Here is a 19,013-nt window from a genome sequence, read left to right on the forward strand (position 1 = left end):
GAACAGCTGGGAAGCAGCCAAGAAGCCGAAAGGCCTGGCCACCCTCCTTGTTGGAGAAACTCCACAATTTAAAACCAAATTCTTTCATTTGCAAAACAAAATGCGGAGGAATAGATTTACTTGCCCAATTTACTTGCAACAATAGGGCTCCCCCGGGGGTTTCCCTCCCCACCCCACCCCACCCCATTTCCAGTTTCATCCATGGCTGGATGGAATTAAAAACAACAACCACAAAAAAATCTTCTATGCTTTCTACCCACAATGGGATCTCCTGCTTCGTTTGCAAATCAGCCTAACCAGGAATGGAAAGTTGGAAAGTTCTGGCTATAAAACAAGGATTCTTGGCGTGGAGCTGAAAGGACTCACCTGAGTGACCTGGAGACAGGCAGACAGGAGCTTCCACACCATGGACATCCTGCAGCTGGTAAGTCCCCAAAACCTCTTCCCGAACCCGGCACCCCAGCTAAGGGGCTGTTGAGTTGGGCTGGGTCTTAGCTGGGTGTCTGGCTGGGAAAATCATGCTTACTTGCTTTCTCTCTCTCTCTCTCTCTCTCTCTCTCTCTTTCTTTCTTTCTTTCTTTCTTTCTTTCTTTCTTTCTTTCTTTCTTTTTCTTTCTTTCTTTCTTTTTCTTTCCTTCCTTCCTTCCTTCCTTCCTTCCTTCCTTCCTTCCTTCCTTCCTTCCTTCCTTCCTTCCTTCTTTCTCCCCATTCTCATCCTCTTCCTTCCCTCCCTCCCTCCCTCCCTTCCTTCCTTTCTTCCTCCTTTTTCCTTCTTTTCTTTCTTCCTTCCTTCCTTCTTTCCTTCCTTCCTCCTGCCTTCCTTCTCCTCATTCTCATTTCTTCCTTCCTTCCTTTTTTCCCCCATTCCCATCTCCTTCCTTCCTTCCTTCCTTCCTTCCTTCCTTCCTTCCTTCCTTCCTTCCTTCCTTCCTTCCTTCTCATTCGCATCTCCTTCCTTCCTTCCTGGGAAGTGATTTGCCACTGTCTCCTTCCTGGGGCCGAGAGAGAGAGAGAGAGAGAGAGAGAGGGGGGGGGGGACTGGCTGAAGGTCACCCAGTGGGCTTCCTGCCCCAAGCAGAACTAGAACTCCCCTCCCCATTTTCTAGCCTGGCGTCTTAACCCCTACATCAAACCGTCCCTTTCCCTGGCCTGGCTTAACTTGCTCAGTTCAAAATCTGAGTGTGTGCGCACGTTTGTGAGAAATGGCGAGTGTGCATTCATCCGGTCAAGGGGTCGCTCCTGTAATAATAATAATAATAATAATAATAATAATAATAATAATAATAATAATAATAATAATAATAATAATAAGAAGAAGAAGAAGAAGAAGAAGAAGAAGAAGAAGAAGAAGAAGAAGAAGAAGAAGAAGAAGAAGAAGAAGAAGTTGGAAGGGACCTTGGAGGTCATCTAGTCCAACCCTCTGCTCAGGCAGGAAACCCTATACGATTTCAGACAAATGGCTGTCCAGTCTCTTCTTAAAAACTTCCAGTGTTGGAGCATTCACCACTTCTGGAGGCAGGTGGTTCCACTGGTTAGTTGTCCTCACCGTCAGGAAATTTCTCCTTAGTTCTAGGTTGCTTCTCTCCTTGACGAGTTTCCATCCGTTGCTTCTTGTCCTGCCTTCAGGTGCTTTGGAGAATAGCTTGGCTCCCTCTTCTTTGTGGCAGCCCCTGAGATATTGGAACACTGCTATCATGTCACCCCTCACCCTTCTCTTCGTTAAACTACACATACCCAATTCCAGCAACCGTTCCCTATATGTTTTAGCCTCCAGCCCCCCAATCATCTTAGTTGCTCTTCTCTGCACTCTTTCCAGAGTCTCGACATCTTTTTTACATCGTGGTGACCAAAACTGGATGCAGTATTCCAGGTGTGGCCTTACCAAAGCATTGTAAAGTGGTATTAGTACTTCACGTGATCTTGATTCCATCCCTCTGTTAATGCAGCCTAGCACTGTGTTGGCTTTTTTGGCAGCTGCAGCACTTTAATGTCTGTGGAGATTCTCAATCCTCCCTCCAAATCAGGGTTGTCCCAAAGGTGCTTTTTCCAGAGGCAACTGGGCTTTCTTTGTTTTTCTTTGAAGACATGTCGCTTCTCCTCCAAGAAGCTTCTTCGGTTCTGACTGAATGTCGGAGAATGGAAGGACTTATGTTCCCTTCCAGTCACCTGGTCCTTTAGCCCTCTTTCGGAGAGTCGGTTGAGGCCTGCGGGAGGTTTATCTCGGAGGCTGTAAAATAGAGTAGAATGTCTTTGTTGTGGTTGTGTAGCTCACAACGAAGTCCTTTCAGCAGTTCCAAGGAGTTTCCACACCCATTGGCGCCCGGATTCAGGTGATCCTGAAGGCAGCAAAGAAGATCAACCCTTCCATTTCCCCCGCCATTCAGTCAGAACTGAAGAAGCTTCTTGGATGAGAAGCGAAACCTCTTCAAGGAAAAAAAAAACAAGGGGGGGGGAACACCTCTGGGACCCCAGCTTTAGATTCACTGGGGTCCGAACACTTGTGTCTCATTGTTCAGTGGGAAGGGACAGGAGTGTGGCTTTTGGCCAGGGTTGTGAGTGTGTCAGTGAGTGACCGTAAGGTGAACCGAACACAGTGATGCTACGTCGTTTGCAAACTCCCCCCCCAAAAGGATCCATTCGGTGAGGTTTCTTTAAGGCAGCAGTGTCCAGACTTGGCCATTTTCAGACTTCTGGACTTCAACTCCCAGAATCCCCCAGCCAGCAAAGGCCTGGAATAATTTCAGCTGATCCTTGACTTATGAACGTAATGGAGACTGCCCCTTACGATCGTTAAGTCACGACAGTCGTAAAGTGCGTCATCCATGTAACCCGCTTGATTTTAAGACTTGTTTTGCGGCGGTCGTTAAGCGGCCTCGTGGTTCGCTAAGGGCCAGCTTATCTCCTACTACGACGCACCGTCAAATAACTGGATAGGACAAGAACAAACGTAGCTAGACTATTTTGTTGCGTGTTTTTTTTTTGATAAGGTAACTTTCTTCATAGGTGGTGGGAATGCAGTCGACATAATATTTCTTGACTTTAGCCAAGTTTTAAAAAAAAAGAGCTGGCTAAGGAATTCTGGGAATTGAAGTCCACGAGTCTTAAAGCTGCTAATTTGGCAGCTTTAAGACTTGTAGACTTCAACTCCCAGAATTCCTTAGCCAGCTCTTTTTTTTTTCCACTTGGCTAAAGTCAAGAAAGTTTAAGGCCTCTGGCTTAAACCACAGGAGATTCTTACCTGTCGCTTAAACTTAACAGCACCTTTGCAAAGACGGGGTGTGGTGGGAAGCCCCCAAATGTCTGGGGGACCCCGATTTGCCGGCTTGCCCTCCGCTACCCTCCATCCTCTCTTCCTTCTTCCAGGCCACCATCGGCGTCCTGTTCTTAGTTTCCCTGATACGCCAAACCCACGGGTGCTTTTCCATGCATGACTGCTGCAACCGCAGCCAGATCCACAGTTTGGGGACCCACCTCAAAATGAGTGATCCCATCACCTCTCCCTCCGCCACGGATTCGGCCACGGCTTGCCGAGCATCCTCCGATGGCACCGTAGCAGAGCGATCCATCTCTCCCTGGAGCTACAAGTAAGAGAAAACCATCCCCGGGAAGTGGTCCTCGAGTTACGACCACAATCGAGGCCCAAAATTTCCGTTGCTAAGCGAGAACCCTTCTGCGGCTTTTCTTGCCACCCTTCTTAAGCGAATCTCCGCAGTTGTTAAGTCAGTAACACGGTCGTTAAGTGAAGCCGGCTTCCCCCATTGATTGGTCGCGAGAGGGGATCACGTGACCCCAGGGACACTGCCCCCGTCATAAAAGTGAGTCAGTTGCCGAGCGGCTGAAATCTGATCACGTGACCACGGGGGATGCTGCAACGGTCATCAGTGTGGAAAAACGGTCCCAGGTGACTTTTTGTCAGTGCCGTTATAACTCTGCACGGTCACTAAATGAATGGTTGTATGTCGAGGCGACCTGTAGAACGACTGTGGCAGAAAAAAGCAAAGGTAGAAATAATAGTGATCTAGGCCAGGGGTCCCCAACCCCTGGCCATGGAATGCCAGCAACCGGTCCGCACAAACAACCAAAACCCGATCCGCGAGACGCAGGCAGGACACAAAACCTCACACAGTACAGTCCGCGGAAAAACCCTTCCCCACGGAACCGGTGCCTGGTGCCCAAAAGATTGGGGACCTCTGATGTAGGCGTCTTGGGTGCCATCCTGAAACATCTGGAGTGCCACTTAAAAAACCATATGACTGACAAAATCTCCAAGCACCCTGGAGGGATAGATAGATATAGATGGATGGATGGATGGATAGATAGATAGATAGATAGATAGATAGATAGATAGATAGATAGAGATGGATGGATAGATAGATAGATGGATAAATAGATAGGAATGGATGGATGGATGGATGGATAGATAGCTATAGAAAGATAGATAGATAGATAGATAGATAGATAGATAGATAGATAGATAGATAGATAGAAAGATAGATAGATAGATAGATAGATAGATAGATAGATAGATAGGTAGATAGATAGATAGATAGATAGATAGATAGATAGAGATGGATGGATAGATAGAGATGGATGGATGGATAGATAGATAGATAGATAGATAGATAGATAGATAGATAGATAGATAGATAGATATGAATGGATGGATAGATAGATAGATGGATAAATAGATAGATAGGAATGGATGGATGGATAGATAGATTGATAGATATAGAAAGATTTATTTATTTTTTTATTTTAATTCCATTTATATCCCGCCCTTCTCCGAAGACTCAGGGCGGGTTACAAGCTTAGCAGTAGCCTTCATTCTATGTATATGCCTGCTTATTAGGGCTTTCACACACACCCCAAGCATCATTATTACAAAGTCAGCTTAATTGCCCCCAACAATCTGGGTCCTCATTTTACCTACCTCGGAAGGATGGAAGGCTGAGTCAACCTTGAGCCTGGTGGGATGCGAACCTACACTAATTGCAGGCAGCTGGTGTTACTTAAGGAGGCATTAGCCCACTGCTAATAGATAGATAGATAGATAGATAGATAGATAGATAGATAGATAGATAGATAGATAGAGATGGATGGATAGATAGAGATGGATGGATGGATAGATAGATAGATGGATAAATAGATAGATAGGCATGGATGGATAGATAGATAGATAGATAGATAGATAGATAGATAGATAGATATGGATGGATAGATAGATGGATGAGAGAGAGCAAAAGAGAGAGCTTTTAGCTTTTTTGTGATAAAAGTTTCCTGGTTTGGACTTCATCGTTGGACAGACAGCTACCCAGGGAAATATTGACTATGGAATTGACACTAGGCCAGACATGTCAAACACAAGGCCCGGGGACCGGATCCGGCCCGCGAAGTGGTTTCATGTGGCCCACGAAGCCATCCTGGAAACAGTGAAGGAACGGCCCCCACTGCCTTGGCGCTGGCCCAGAGACCCTCCTTCTGCCAGAGACCCCCAGATCTGTCCCACTCCTGCCCAGGCCCCCATAGGCACCCTTGATGCCAACGATGTAGAGCTGGCCACGCCCACCCCGTAGGCCATACGCACTCTAGCCATGCCCACCCAGTAGGCCACGCCCACCCTGGCCACACCCACCCGCCCCCCTTGAGGGCAACCGCAATGCTGATGCGGCCCTCAGTGAAATTGAGTTTGACACCCCTGCACTAGGCAATACATCCCTCTCACCCAAATTAAATTTTAAAAAAACCATGTGATGTTGACAAAATCTCCAAGCCCCTTTTCTGTCAAATTTTATTTAAAATTATTTTAATTACAGCAATTTTTTTTTAAAAAAAGGTAGAAGCATGGAACGATTAGACTGGTCCTCGCACTTACGACCACCGCAGCATCCCCACAGTCACGTGATCAAAACTGGGGCGCATGGCATGTATTTAGAGATAATTGCGGTGTGCCGGGAGTCACGTGACCACCTTCGGCAACCACTGCAGCCAGTTTCCGACAAGCAAAAATGGAGGAAGCCTGATTCATTTAACAACAGTGTGGCACACGTAGCAACTGCAGTAATCCTCTTAGCGACCCGTGGCAAATAAGTAATAAGATCGGGCACAGCTCACCGAAGTGCCTTGTTGAGCTGGGGAAATTCAGGCTGTAATTCCAAATTGTGGTCGTTAAGTCGAGGACTTACCTGTAAATTGAAGTCAAGCTGGTTGGCGAAGCAGACGCCATTTATACTAGACTGCAAGTGATTCATCAATTAGCAATTGTCGGGCGCTAAAGCTCCATTAATTTTTCTTAAGACAGCCTTTGGATCTACCAGCTTTGATTTCAGCACAAGCCCTCACTGGCTGTTCAAATCTCATTTTGTACTAAATCTAGCTCGCTGTTTGTTTGTTTTTGTTTTTTTTTTCAAACGTGGCCCCTTTAAGAGGGGTGAACTTCAACTCCCAGAATTCCCCAGCCAGCACATGCTGGGAGTTGAAGTCCACCCATCTTAAAGGGGTCAGGTTTGAAAAACCCTGACCTAACTGACCTCTGCCTGGTCTACCCTTCCCATTTCTTCTCTGTCCCCAACTCTAGGGTTTCCTCCTTGAGCAGGGGGCTGGACTAGAAGACCTCCAAGGTCCCTTCCAGTTCTGTTATCCTCCTCCTCCTCCTCCTCCTCTTTCTTTTTAAGAAGAGACTGGACAACCATTTGTCTGGAATGGTCTCTAGGGCAGGGGTAGGCCAGCTTGGCTCTTTTATGACTCGCGGACTTCAACTCCCAGAATTCCTGAGCCAGCATGGCTCAGCTTGGAAACCTCTCCATTTCTCCTCAGCGTGGCTGGCTCAGGAATTCTGGGAGTTGAAGTCCACCAGTTAGGCCAGGGGTAGGCAACCTTGGCTCTTTTATGACTCATGGACTTCAACTCCCAGAATTCATGAGCCAGCATGGTTCAGCTTGGAAACCTCTCCATTTCTCCTCAGCGTGGCTGGCTCAGGAATTCTGGGAGTTGAAGTCCACCAGTTATAAAGTGGCCTAGGCCTAGGCCAGGGGTAGGCAACCTTGGCTCTTTTATGACTCGTGGACTTCAACTCCCAGAATTCCTGAGCCAGCATGGTTCAGCTTGGAAACCTCTCCATTTCTCCTCAGCGTGGCTGCCTCAGGAATTCTGGGAGTTGAAGTCCACGAGTCATAAAGTGGCCTAGACCTAGGCCAGGGGTAGGCAATCATGGCTCTTTTATGACTCGTGGATTGAACTCCCATAATTCCTGAGCCAGCATGGCTCAGCTTGGAAACCTCTTCATTTCTCCTCAGCGTGGCTGGCTCAGGAATTCTGGGAGTTGAAGTCTACCAGTCATAAAAGAGCCAAGCTTGCCTGGCCCTAGTCTAGGGTCTCCTGCTTGAGCAGGGGGTTGGACTAGAAGACCTCCAAGGTCCCTTCCACCTCTATCATTCTGCTTTTATTAAATCCTTGTCCACGCCGCCAAACCGAACAGGATCCATCTTGAAAAGGGGACCACCAGAAGACCAGGGCAAACTCTTTCCACAGCTTCTGGTGTCCAGTGCGATTCTCACCTAACTCTCCTTGTCTCCTCTTCTTTCCCCCCGCAGGAAAGATTTCAGCGCGACACGTTACCCCCAGAATCTCTGGCAGGCGTCCTGCTCCTGCGACCACTGTCTGTCCTTGAGGCCCCCTGTTCAACACAACCCGAGGACCTACATCACCCTGGAAGCGAACGGCAACTCGGTCACCGTGCAACACAGCATGATTGTCTTCTATCGGGAACACTGTCCTGGCAAACCAGGCTGGTTCTATCTGCAGCCCCGTAGTTACGTGGTTAACGTGTCTTGCGCCTGCGTGGTTCCCACGTACTCCCGCAAGGCGTAGGAAATTGTAAGAGCTTAAAAAAAAAGGACTTATGGACTTACGAATCGATTATCAAAGCAGGGCATTCCTTGACTTATCAATTTATCAACTTATCAATTCTTCAACCTTACCAAGATGCTGAAAAAAAAAAGTCACTTACAGCCGCGGTCCTCATGCTTACGTCCGTCGCGGCATCTCCAGTGTCAAGCGAGATTAATATTTATGTGCACGTAGTCCTGGACTTACAATCACAATTGAGTCCCAAATTTATGTCGTTAAGTGAGGCATTTGGGGAAGCCAGGTTCCGCTTAACCACCGGGTTCCTAACTCATCCAGCGCAGCGATTCCCTTAACCACGGTGGCAAGAAAAGTCGTAAAGCAGGGCAGAACTCACTCCACGTCCCATTTTACAACTTTTCAGGCCACTGTTGTTAAGTGAATCACCACGCTGGATAAATTAGGAACCTGTTTGTTAAGTGAATCCCTCTTGATTTTGCTGGTCGAAAGATCACCAAAGGGGAATCACATGACCCCGGGACGCTGCTGCAACGGTTGTAAGTGTGAGTCAGTTGCCCAGCGTCCGAATTTTGATCACAAGCCGGTTGTTTAATGAGTTTTGCCCTGTTTTATGACCTTCCTTGCTAGCCTTGTTAAGGGAATCATTGCAGTTGTTAAGTAAATAAAATGGTTTTTAAGTGAATCGCCGCATTTGATTATTTGGTGTCATTTATCACTTATCATTTATGACAGCAACCATCAAAAAAAATGAGTCAGTTGCCCAGCGCCTGAATTTTGAAATACATGTGTATTTGAATAATATTTGCATTAAGCAAGGATACGGGGAATCCTAACTGGTTATCGTTATGGTGGCATGTCGTATTGTTGTTTTTTCTTTCAATTTATTTTGTGGAAGGACTTTTTTTTTTTTTAATGTGAACGATCTTACCTCGTTTTGGTAATGAAATATTCGCGAGAAAATAACCCTGCTCAGAGGGCACTTCACTTTTTATACGTTCCTTTCCCCCCACTTCTTTTGACGATGTATCTCCATCATCATTGTGCTTGCGTCTTGCTACTTTTTATTCCGCTTTTTTCGTTATTAATTAAAAAGCAATTTAAAAAAAATAACAAAATTAAAAAGCAGGCTACTTGTATTCTTTCCCCGGACAGATTTCTTAGAGAGACCAGACTGGAAACGAGATCAAATGAGCTAATTCTAAATTTATTTTAAGAGCCCATTCGCAGATTTTTTTGCAAGCCTCAAAGCACAAATCTCCTGCTGTCTGTTTTATAGGCTGAAAAGTTCTGAGAATCTTTTTCCGTCTATTAGGCAGCTCTGGGGGATAGATAGGTAGATAGATAGATAGATAGATAGATAGATAGATAGATAGATAGATAGATAGATAGATAGATATAGAAAAATGGAAATATAGAAAAATGGAGATAGATAGGTAGATAGATAGATAGATAGATAGATAGATAGATAGATAGATAGATAGATAGATAGATAGATATAGAAAAATGGAAATATAGAAAAATGATGATAGATAGATAGATAGATAGATAGATAGATAGATAGATAGATGATAGATAGATAGATAGATATAGAAAAATGGAATATAGAAAAATGGAAGATAGATAGATAAATAGAAAAATGGAAATATAGAAAAATGGAGATAGATGATAGATAGATAGATAGATAGATAGATAGATAGATAGATAGATAGATATACAAAAATGGAAATATAGAAAAATGGAGATAGATAGATAGATATACAAAAATGGAAATATAGAAAAATGGAGATAGATAGATATAGATAGATAGAAAGATAGATAGATAGATATAGGAAAATGGAAATATAGAAAAATGGAGATAGATAGATAGATAGATAGATAGATAGATAGATAGATAGATAGATAGATAGATAGATAGATATAGAAAAATGGAAATATAGAAGAAAGGAGATAGATAGATAGATAGATAGATAGATAGATAGATAGATAGATAGATAGATAGATAGATAGATAGATATAGAAAAATGGAAATATAGAAAAATGGAGATAGAAAGATAGATAGATATAGAAAAATGGAAATATAGAAGAATGGAGATAGATAGATAGATAGATAGATAGATAGATAGATAGATAGATAGATAGATAGATAGATAGATAGATAGATAGATAGATAGATAGATAGATAGCAGCGGCGCCCTCTGCCGGACGCGAGGGAACTCGCAGGCGCTGCGCCTGGCTCCTCGTTGCGCTCGGGCTCCCCCTGCCGGTCGACCTCCGCCGCTCCCTCCCTGTTCCCGCATCCTTCGGCTGCTCCTCTGGCAGCGGCGGGACAATCGGGCGCTTGTTCTCCGGCGCTGGTCGCCTCCTGGCCCGGCCGGACAATCCTCCTTTGTCCCGCTCGGGATGGCCGGGCGAAAGGGCGAGGGGCGGCCGGCGGGGCGGCTTCGGGGGCGGGCTGGATCGCGGCGCTGCCCGGGCGTCCGCGGCTGCTCTCCTCCTCCTCCGGCGGCTTCTGGTGCTGCCCGGGACCCCCCAGGACCGCCCGGCCGGCCACGGCAGTCCGGCCAGGCGGCAGGATGGGCGAGCAGGACCCGGCGGCCGGCCAGGAGCGGGGCTTCGCGCTGGACCGGGAGTTTCTGCGCTCGCCCAAAGGGCTGCTGATGGGGGCCGAGCTGGTAACGGAAGAGAGACCCCCCCCCCGAAAAAAACCCCCCACCCCTCCTCGCCGTTTCCCACCTTTGGGGCTCCGTTTTTGGCTCTTTGCCTTCTTCATCCGTCCGCTGGCCGAGTTTTCCTTCCCTCCTTTCCTTCTTCTGCTTTGCTTTTCCTTCCTTCCTTCCTTCGTCTCCTTGCCTTTCCCCTTCCTCCTTTTTTCCTTCTTGTCCTTTAGTGTTCCTTTCTTCCTTCGTCTCCTTGCCTTTCCCCTTCCTCCTTTTTCTTCTTCTTGTCCTTTGGTTTTCTTTCTCTTTCTTCCCCTTTCATTTATCTTTCTTCTTCTTTTTCCTTTCTTCCTTGTGAACCGCCCTGAGTCCTCAGGGAGAAGGGCGGTATATAAATGTTATTAAATTAAATTAAATTAAATTAAATTTCTTCTTCCCTTCCTTTTTCTTTCTTCCTGTTTCTTCATTTCATTTTCATTTCCTTCTTCCTTCCTTCCATTTTTTCTTTTTCTTCTCCTGTTTTCTCTCCTTCCTTCCTTCCTTCCTTCCTTCCTTCCTTCCTTCCTTCCTTCCTTCCTTCCTTTTTCACTTCTGTCTTTCTTCTTTTATCTTTCTTTCTTTCTTTCTTTCTTTCTTTCTTTCTTTCTTTCTTTCTTCCTTCCTTCCTTCCTTCCTTCCTTCCTTCCTTCTTTCCTTCTTTCCTTCCTTCCTTCCTTTCTTTTTTTCTTTTTTTCTTTTTTCTTTTTTTCTTTTTTTCTTCCTTCCTTCCTTCCTTCCTTCCTTCCTTCCTTCCTTCCTTCCTTCTTTCGTTTTCCATTTTTCCTCTTTTCTTTCTTCTCCACCGTTCTCACCTCTCTGCAACAGCTTATTCTGACTTCTTAAATTAATCCATCCTTATTGCCTCCCCCCCAATCTCTCTTGGCACTCCCCCAATTTGGCAGTTTTCTAACTCCACTTCCCATCATTCCCTCCCATCCGAACCAGGAAGTCCCTGGAAAGCTGGGGAGTGGGTAGACCTGCAGTATTTCCTTCCCAAATTTGTAGCCCAAATTTGTAACCCAAAGGTGAGGCTCTGGGGCACAGAAAAATGGCTGTGTTGGGATGGACGGTTGGGGAAAAACATCCAGAGATCAATGAATAGTTTTCCATAGTGCCCTACCACAATTCCCATCATGCAAAGTATTGATCATCCTGATGGGGCTGGATGCAGTTTGCATCAGAAAACTGGGGGTGTGGTGGGGAGCGAGATGGAAAAACAGCTGATTCAGGTGAATTGCTGCAATTTATAAACCAACATTTTTTAATGTTGGTTGCTTGAAGACGTGTGGACTTCAACACCCAGCTGCTCTGGCTGGGGAATTCTGGGACTTGAAGTCCACACATCTTCAAGTGGACAAGATTAAGAATGCTATATAATCTGTCTGGTGCTTATGTTTTCTTATGGCGGGTTCTCCCCTTGCCACAAAAACCTGCAATTTCAGATTTAGGGAGTTAAGAGTCACGCCATTCAGACATTACGTTCTGCCTCCTTCACTCAGGGTCTTTGTTTCCTGGTCTTCTTGCTGCTCACGGCTTCCGTTTCGGCCTACATGGGCGCTGCCTTGCTGGAGATGTTGGTCACCCTGACTTTCCTGGGCCTGCGAGCCACATACTATCATGAACGCCTGACCTGGGTCAACTGGCCCTGCCTGGTGGGTAAATCTCTGGGTTAGGGTCAGCGGTGTCCCTGCTGTCCATCGGTGCTTCCTTCCCTTGCAAACTGCCTTGGATTTAATTGAACCACACTTAAGGGTTTGAAGAGCGTGGTCTCTAATTTCCCGCCTTTTCTAGCATTTTAAGGGTTGTTATGGTCTTGGGAATGGGACTGATTTGGTTGCTTTTTCTGCCTGCAGGATCTCCTTCGGTCCATCAGTGCGGCCATCATCTTCATCGTTGTGGGCTTCGCCGTCATCGCTACCAACCACGGGGGATCGGCTGTGTCGGCCTTTGTGAGTGCTATTCCTCCTAATAGCCTCCTTGCATTGGGAGTTTGACTCCCAGAATTCCCCAGGCCAGCCAGCCTCTGGGGAATTCTGGGAGACGATATTCCAAATCTCTGGCCCGCAGGGAGGGTGGAAAATTTCCATTTGGGGGCTGCACCTGTTAAACCCAAGCCCCATTCCCTTTTTTACACATATCTTTTATTATGTAATTTATTTAATTTTATTATTTAATTTTTTACTTTATTTTATTTTATTTTATTTTATTGTTTATTAGTTTATTGTTTATGTTACATTTTATTTTACTTATTTTTTATTGTTTTATTTTATTATATTTTTATTTTATTTTATTATTTTACTTCAATTTATTTTATTAGTTTGTTTATGTTGTTTTTATTATTTTATATTATTTTATTTATTTTATTATCTTATGTTAATTTTGTTTTAGTTTAGTTAATTCCTTTATTTTATTTCAATTACTTTTGTTAGCTTTATTTATGTTATGTTTTATTTTATTTTATTTTATTTTAATTTTATATTTTATTCATATCCTACCTTTGTTATTTTTATAAATAACTCAAGGCAACTCAGTATCCAACACACCTTCCTCCTCTTATTTTCCCCACCACAACAATCCTGTGAGGTGGGCTGGGCTGAGAGAATGTTTATATGTCACTCATCTCACTCCGAAGCAAATTTGGGCAGCCTATAAATTTAATAAGTACATTTATAAATATTTATTTATTATATCCCCTTCATGGATTACTGCCTTGTCGTGGCGAAGGGGCTTGCGTAATTCAATGAAGCTATGAGCTATGCCGTGCAGGGCCACCCAAGACGGACAGGTCATAGCAGAGAGTTCTGACAAAACATTAAGAAAACCAAGATCATGGCATCCGGCCCTCTCAATTCCTGGCAAATAGATGGGGAAGAAATGGAGGTAGTGACAGATTTTATTTTCCTGGGCTCCAAGATCACTGCAGATGGGGACTGTAGTCAAGAAATTAAAAGACGCTTGCTCCTGGGGAGGAAAGCCGTGGCAAATCTAGACAGCACACTAAAAAGCAGAGACATCACCCTGCCAACAAAAGTGCGTATAGTCAAGGCTATGGTCTCCCCAGTTGCAATGTATGGCAGTGGAAGTTGGACCACGAGAAAGGCTGAGCGCCAAAGAATGGAGGCCTTTGAACTCTGGTGCTGGAGAAGACTCCGGCGAGTCCCTTGGACTGCAAGGCGATCAACGGTCAGTCCTAGAGGAGATCAACCCTGACTGCTCTTTAGAAGGCCAGATCCTGAAGCTAAAACTCAAATCCTTTGGCCACCTAATGAGAAGGAAGGACTCACTGGAGAAGAGCCTCATGCTGGGAAAGATGGAGGGCAAGAGAAGAAGGGGACGACAGAGAATGAGGTGGCTGGATGGAGTCACTGAAGCAGGAGGCGTGAGCTTAAATGGACTCCAGAAGATGGTAGAGGACAGGAAGGCCTGGAGGAACGTTGTCCACAGGGTCGCGATGGGTCGGACACGACTTCGCAACTAACAACAACAACATTTATTATATGCCACACCTGAAGGAGCAGAGCTTGGTCAAACAGCCGCCATCTTGATTTTTTAAACCTCTTTTATACCAGGCCGCAAATCCCTTGTAATTTAATTTTTTTTCAGGGGCAAATGTAAGAAAATTCCCACACAGTGCAAATTAAATGCCAGCGAAATACTAAATTTTTGGCTTAATTTTTTTTGGGGGGCAAATGTTTTTTACGAATTGGAGAAGCTCTTCAAACCTCCAGGCTTTGCTTCTCTGTTTTTTTGACAGGTTTTCAGCCTTATTCTAATTGGGATTTTCTGCTTGGACGCGTACAAAACCTACCAGGTGGAGATGGGATCGGAAGAAGGTGAGCAGATCAAATTAATTTGCAGAATTCGTGCTCGTTTCGCTGTGGCTGGCCGAGCGGATGAGACAGCTGGGCTTGGAAAAAGCCAAAACCAGATTGAGTGCCTGGATGGGAGACCACCAGGCGATGCCTGGACTGGGGGCTGCATTGAGAAGTGAGTAGTGAGAAGCCAAGAGAGATGCAGGGAATTTATCCTCGATATCCTCAAATTTGGAATGAAATCTGATGACAGATTTTCCTGAAAACTGGAACAATGCTTTAATCCTGGCTTCGAGACGGGAAAGAAAGAGAGGGAGACTATGCAGATGACTTGACTGATATTTAGTAGGCTTAATGATCAATAAAAACGGATACTCTTGTCATCCCCATTATTTACTCTGCAACTTTAAGATGTGTGAACTTCAACTCCCAGAATTCCCCAGAGCTGGTGAATGCAACTAGCTGTGCTGACTGGGGAATTCTGGGAGTTGAAGTCCATACACCTTATTTTATTTTTATTTATTTTAATTCCATTTATATCCCGCCCTTCTCTGAAGACTCAGGGCGGCTTACAAGCTTAGCAGTAGCCTTCATTCTATGTATATGCCTGCTTATTAGGGCTTTCCCCCCACCCAAGCGGCATTATTACAAAGTCAGCTTAATTGCCCCCAACAATCTGGGTCCTCATTTTACCTACCTGGGAAGGATGGAAGTCTGAGTCAACCTTGAGCCTGGTGGGATGCGAACCTGCACTAATTGCAGGCAGCTGGTGTTACTTAAGGAGGCATTAGCCCACTGCTCCACCAAGGCTCTTAAAGTTGCTGAGGGCGAGAAACACTGCTCCAACAAGCTATCCAGGGACATATGCCAGGAAGGGGTGCAAAATAATCAAAATGCTGGCCCCGCCCCTATACTGGAAGCCACTCCTCCCCTTGTTTACACATATAATTTGGATTTTGACTTTTTTGACCCTTCTGAGGTTGCTCCCAGTTCAAAACCCGCCGACCTCATTTCCCACTGCTTTTCCTCTTTTCCCCTTACAGACCCAGAACGTAGGTGAATTTGCTTGCCCAGGTGTCCCTGACTTCAGGGGTGAAAATCCCACCTCACACCTCCAGCTGCCATATCTACGTGTGCTCTCGGAGCTGACTCCATCTTTCCTGGAGAATCCCGATCTGTAATTTTAGATTATTTTCAGATTTAACTTGCCGGGAAGACAAAAATTAAAACTGCTTTGGATGTGATACACAATAGCTTTGTGTTTCCAGAGACTGGATGTAGATGCACGAGGGGGTGAAAAACAGTGGACATCTATTTACTATTAAACAGCTATATACTACTAAAACTCTTGTGTCTGCTTGTAACCTTCAACTGGGCGGAACGGTGCATCGTAGGCGACAATTTTTGAACTGATGTGCCTCAAAGGAGCTCACTTAAAAGAAAGCACTCAGAATCTGGGACCCAGGACTCTCGCGGCATTGAATTGTGGCAAAGTTGTGACCGCTTCGGGGCTGCTAACACTGCCATGCTGGTGCAGTGGTAGCGACTTGTTTTCCTGCGGTCTTCCCCAATGACTGTTTTCATAGGAAACTGGGAGGCATGTTGGAAATCACGTGACCACGGCTGATTGCCATGCCATCCGTGTTCACGAGATTTCCAACATGCCTCCCAGTTTCTCTCTCTCTCTCTCTCTCCCTCTCTCTCTCTCTGTCTCACACACACACACACACACACACACACACACACACACGTCAGTGGGGAAGCCTGCAGGAAAACGAGTCACTGCCACCCCCAATGTTTTTGGCCTGTTTTCTTTAGTTTAGGGAAGGAAATCTCTCAGAAACGCTGAGCCTATCGGTCACGAGTTGTTTAGCAGAACCCTAGAATCCCAGAATCGGAAGCTTATCTTATCTTATCTTATCTTATCTTATCTTATCTTATCTTATCTTATCTTATCTTATCTTATCTTATCTTATCTTATCTTATCTTATCTACCCCTGCAGAGTAGGATGCTCGGAAACATCGCTAACAAGGTCTATCTAGCTTCTGTTTGAGGAACTTCAGTGAAAGAAAACTCACCACTCTATGGGGCTACTTGTTCCCCTAGCTCAGGAGTCTCCAATTAAGACTTGTGGACTTCAGCTCCCAGAATTCCCCAGCCAGCCATACTGGCTGAGGAATTCTGGGAGTTGAGGTTCACAAGTCTTAAAGTAGCCAGAGTTGGAGACCCTCGCCTTAGCTGATGGCTCACGCCCTTTGTACATTCCTCCTGATTTCTCTGCTCTACCTCAGTGTTTCTCAACCGTAGATGGGTGGACTTCATCTCCCAGAATTCCCCAGGCAGCACTGCTGGTTGAATTCACCAGTTGTGAGGAATTCTGGGAGTTGAAGTCCACCCATCTTAAAGTGGCCAATGGTTGAGAAACGCTTGTCTCCTTGTGTACAGAGCTATAAGTGTGCACCTTTCAAAACCCAGTGCGCAAGTAAGCCCAGATTGAAGGTTCAAGGGCCTCTTAACCCTTGTGCAAATCAGAAACAAAGCAGAGGAGCTGAGCAGAGGGGGGAGGTGTCTCTGTGGTTGTATAATATTTTGCATTAATAGTAAGAAATTCAAGAGCGAGAAGTCGTTTGACAATGTAGCGGAGCAGGGATGTGAATGCATCATATATTATTCATACCGAAAGGCGCGTGATATAGAGTCTAATGGCCCCTGTGTGAAGCAGTGGGTGTGAGGCCTGGGCCTTGGCAGAAGAACAGCCTGAAGAAGGAGTGTGAATAGAGTGTGTTTGTTTGTGTGTGTGTGTGTGTGAAAATTGGGTCTTCAAATGTGGGCGAGCTGTGGAATCCGTGAAAAAGAGTATTTTGTCCCAACAAAGAGACGAAATCGGTTGCGTTAACTTTCCGAATTTCTCCCTCCAATAAGTCTCACAAAAAAAATCTAAGACGGTTTGAAAAACATTCTGCAAAGTCACACAATTGCCCAGGTCAGGGATAGGCAACCTTGGGGCTCTTTTATGACTCGTGGACTTCAACTCCCAGAATTCCTGAGCCAGCCTGGCTCAGCTTGGAAAACTCTCCCTTTCCCCCTCAGCGTGGCCGGCTCAGGAATTCTGGGAGTTGAAGTCCACAACTGAGCCCGACATTTACGTTGCTAAGTGAAACATTTGTCAAGTGAGTTTTGCCGTGTGACGACTTGCCTTGCCGCAGCTGCGAAGCGAATCACTGCAATCAAATTAGTTACAGGGTTGTAAATTGAATCGGGGCTTCCCTAACTGATTTTGTCAGAAGGTCGCAAGAGGGGATCATGTGATGCTGGGACACCGCGACCGTCGTAAATGCGAGTCAGTGGTCAAGCATCCGAATGATAAATCACGTGACCACGATGGTCGTGGAGTGTGAGCAATGGTCATAAGTCGCTGTTTTCAGCGCCGTTGTAACTTTGAAGGATCACTAAGCGAACTGTTGCAAGTGGTTGTAAGACAGGGGAGTCAAACTCGATTTCATTGAGGGCCGGCATCAGCATTGCAGTTGCCCTCGGCGGGCTGGGTGGGTGTGGCCAGGGTGGGCGTGGCTTACTGGGTGGGCATGGCTAGAGTGCATATGGCCTACTGGGTGGGCGTGGCCAGCTCTACATCGTTCGCATCAAGGGTGCCAATGGGGGCCTGGGCAGGAGTGGGAGAGATCTGAGGGTCTCTGGCAGAAGGAGATGGGACCGGGGCAAGTGCCAAGGCATGGTCCACTGGAGGAGCCTCACTGTTCCTCTCAGGCCATGCAGAGGGGGGGGGGACAGTGGCCCGGAGGTCAAATGGCCAGCCCAGCCCTCAAGCACCCACACCACTAAGCCCAGCCCCACTTCCCCAAGGGGGTGCCCAGCTGCACTTACCTCCTCCTCAAGGCTGCTGCTGCTGTGCTTGCTCTCTTTAGCCAGGTTGCTCATGATGGGTACGAGGGCAAAGTCAAGAGGGAGGCCCACTCCCTCTCCATGGGAGGAGATCTGGCTTTGTATCCAAAGCTTCCTTAGAAATAGGATGGGAGACCCTCCCAGGATAGGCCAGGAGGAGGGGGCAAGGGGATGGTGAAAAGGCAGCAGGGCAGGACTAAGGCAGGACTTCCCTCAGATCCTCCCTCTCCTTCCTTCCTTCCTTCCTTCCTTCCTTCCTTCCTTCCTTCCTTCCTTCCTTCCTTCCTTCCTTCCTTCCTTCCTAAGAACAGAGTGGTGGGAAAATATTTGAGATGAGGCAGGGAGAAAAACAGGCAAGAAACGCAGCTGGGGAAGTGGCATCCTTCGTGAGGAATGAAAAAATGAACTAAGGAGAAACTTCCTGACAGTTAGAACAATTAACCAGTGGAACAACCTGCCTCCAGAGGCGGTGAATGCTCCAACACTGGAGGTTTTTAAGAAGAGACTGGACAGCCATTTGCCTGAAATGGTATAGGGTTTCCTGCCTGAGCAGGGGGTTGGACTAGATGACCTCCAAGGTCCCTTCCAACTTCTTCTTCTTCTTCTTCTTCTTCTTCTTCTTCTTCTTCTTCTTCTTCTTCTTCTTCTTCTTCTTCTTCTTCTTCTTCTTCTTCTTCTTCTTCTTCTTCTTCTTCTTCTTCTTCTTCTCCTTCTTCTTCTTCTTCTTCTTCTTCTTCTTAT

General features: G+C 45.9%; 2 protein-coding genes across 2 annotated transcripts; both read left to right on the forward strand.

The window, feature by feature from the left end:
• Positions 1-406: 406 nt before the first annotated feature.
• IL25 (interleukin 25) lies at positions 407-7,866 on the forward strand (the record flags this gene model as incomplete). Its single annotated transcript, XM_083380120.1, has 3 exons — positions 407-424; positions 3,364-3,584; positions 7,590-7,866. 3 exons carry the CDS (start codon positions 407-409, stop codon positions 7,864-7,866), a joined length of 516 nt encoding a protein of 171 aa, XP_083236246.1.
• Positions 7,867-10,127: 2,261 nt separating this feature from the next.
• On the forward strand, positions 10,128-15,751 carry CMTM5 (CKLF like MARVEL transmembrane domain containing 5). Its single transcript, XM_083380121.1, has 5 exons — positions 10,128-10,535; positions 12,059-12,211; positions 12,413-12,508; positions 14,314-14,392; positions 15,415-15,751. The coding sequence occupies exons 1-5, from the start codon at positions 10,437-10,439 to the stop codon at positions 15,429-15,431; spliced, it is 444 nt and encodes a 147-aa protein (XP_083236247.1). The 5' UTR covers positions 10,128-10,436; the 3' UTR covers positions 15,432-15,751.
• Positions 15,752-19,013: the final 3,262 nt, after the last annotated feature.

The sequence above is a fragment of the Vipera ursinii genome, assembly GCF_947247035.1.
Source record: "Vipera ursinii genome assembly, contig: scaffold_227, whole genome shotgun sequence".
Classification (NCBI taxonomy): Eukaryota; Metazoa; Chordata; class Lepidosauria; order Squamata; family Viperidae; genus Vipera; species Vipera ursinii.

Coding starts and splice junctions, on each gene's coding strand:
- CMTM5 (XM_083380121.1), top strand. CDS start 10,437: ATGGGCGAGCAGGACCCGGCGGCCGGCCAGGAGCGGGGCTTCGCGCTG. Junction 10,536..12,058: donor TGCTGATGGGGGCCGAGCTG/GTAACGGAAGAG, acceptor TCCTTCACTCAG/GGTCTTTGTTTCCTGGTCTT. Junction 12,509..14,313: donor GATCGGCTGTGTCGGCCTTT/GTGAGTGCTATT, acceptor TTTTTTTGACAG/GTTTTCAGCCTTATTCTAAT.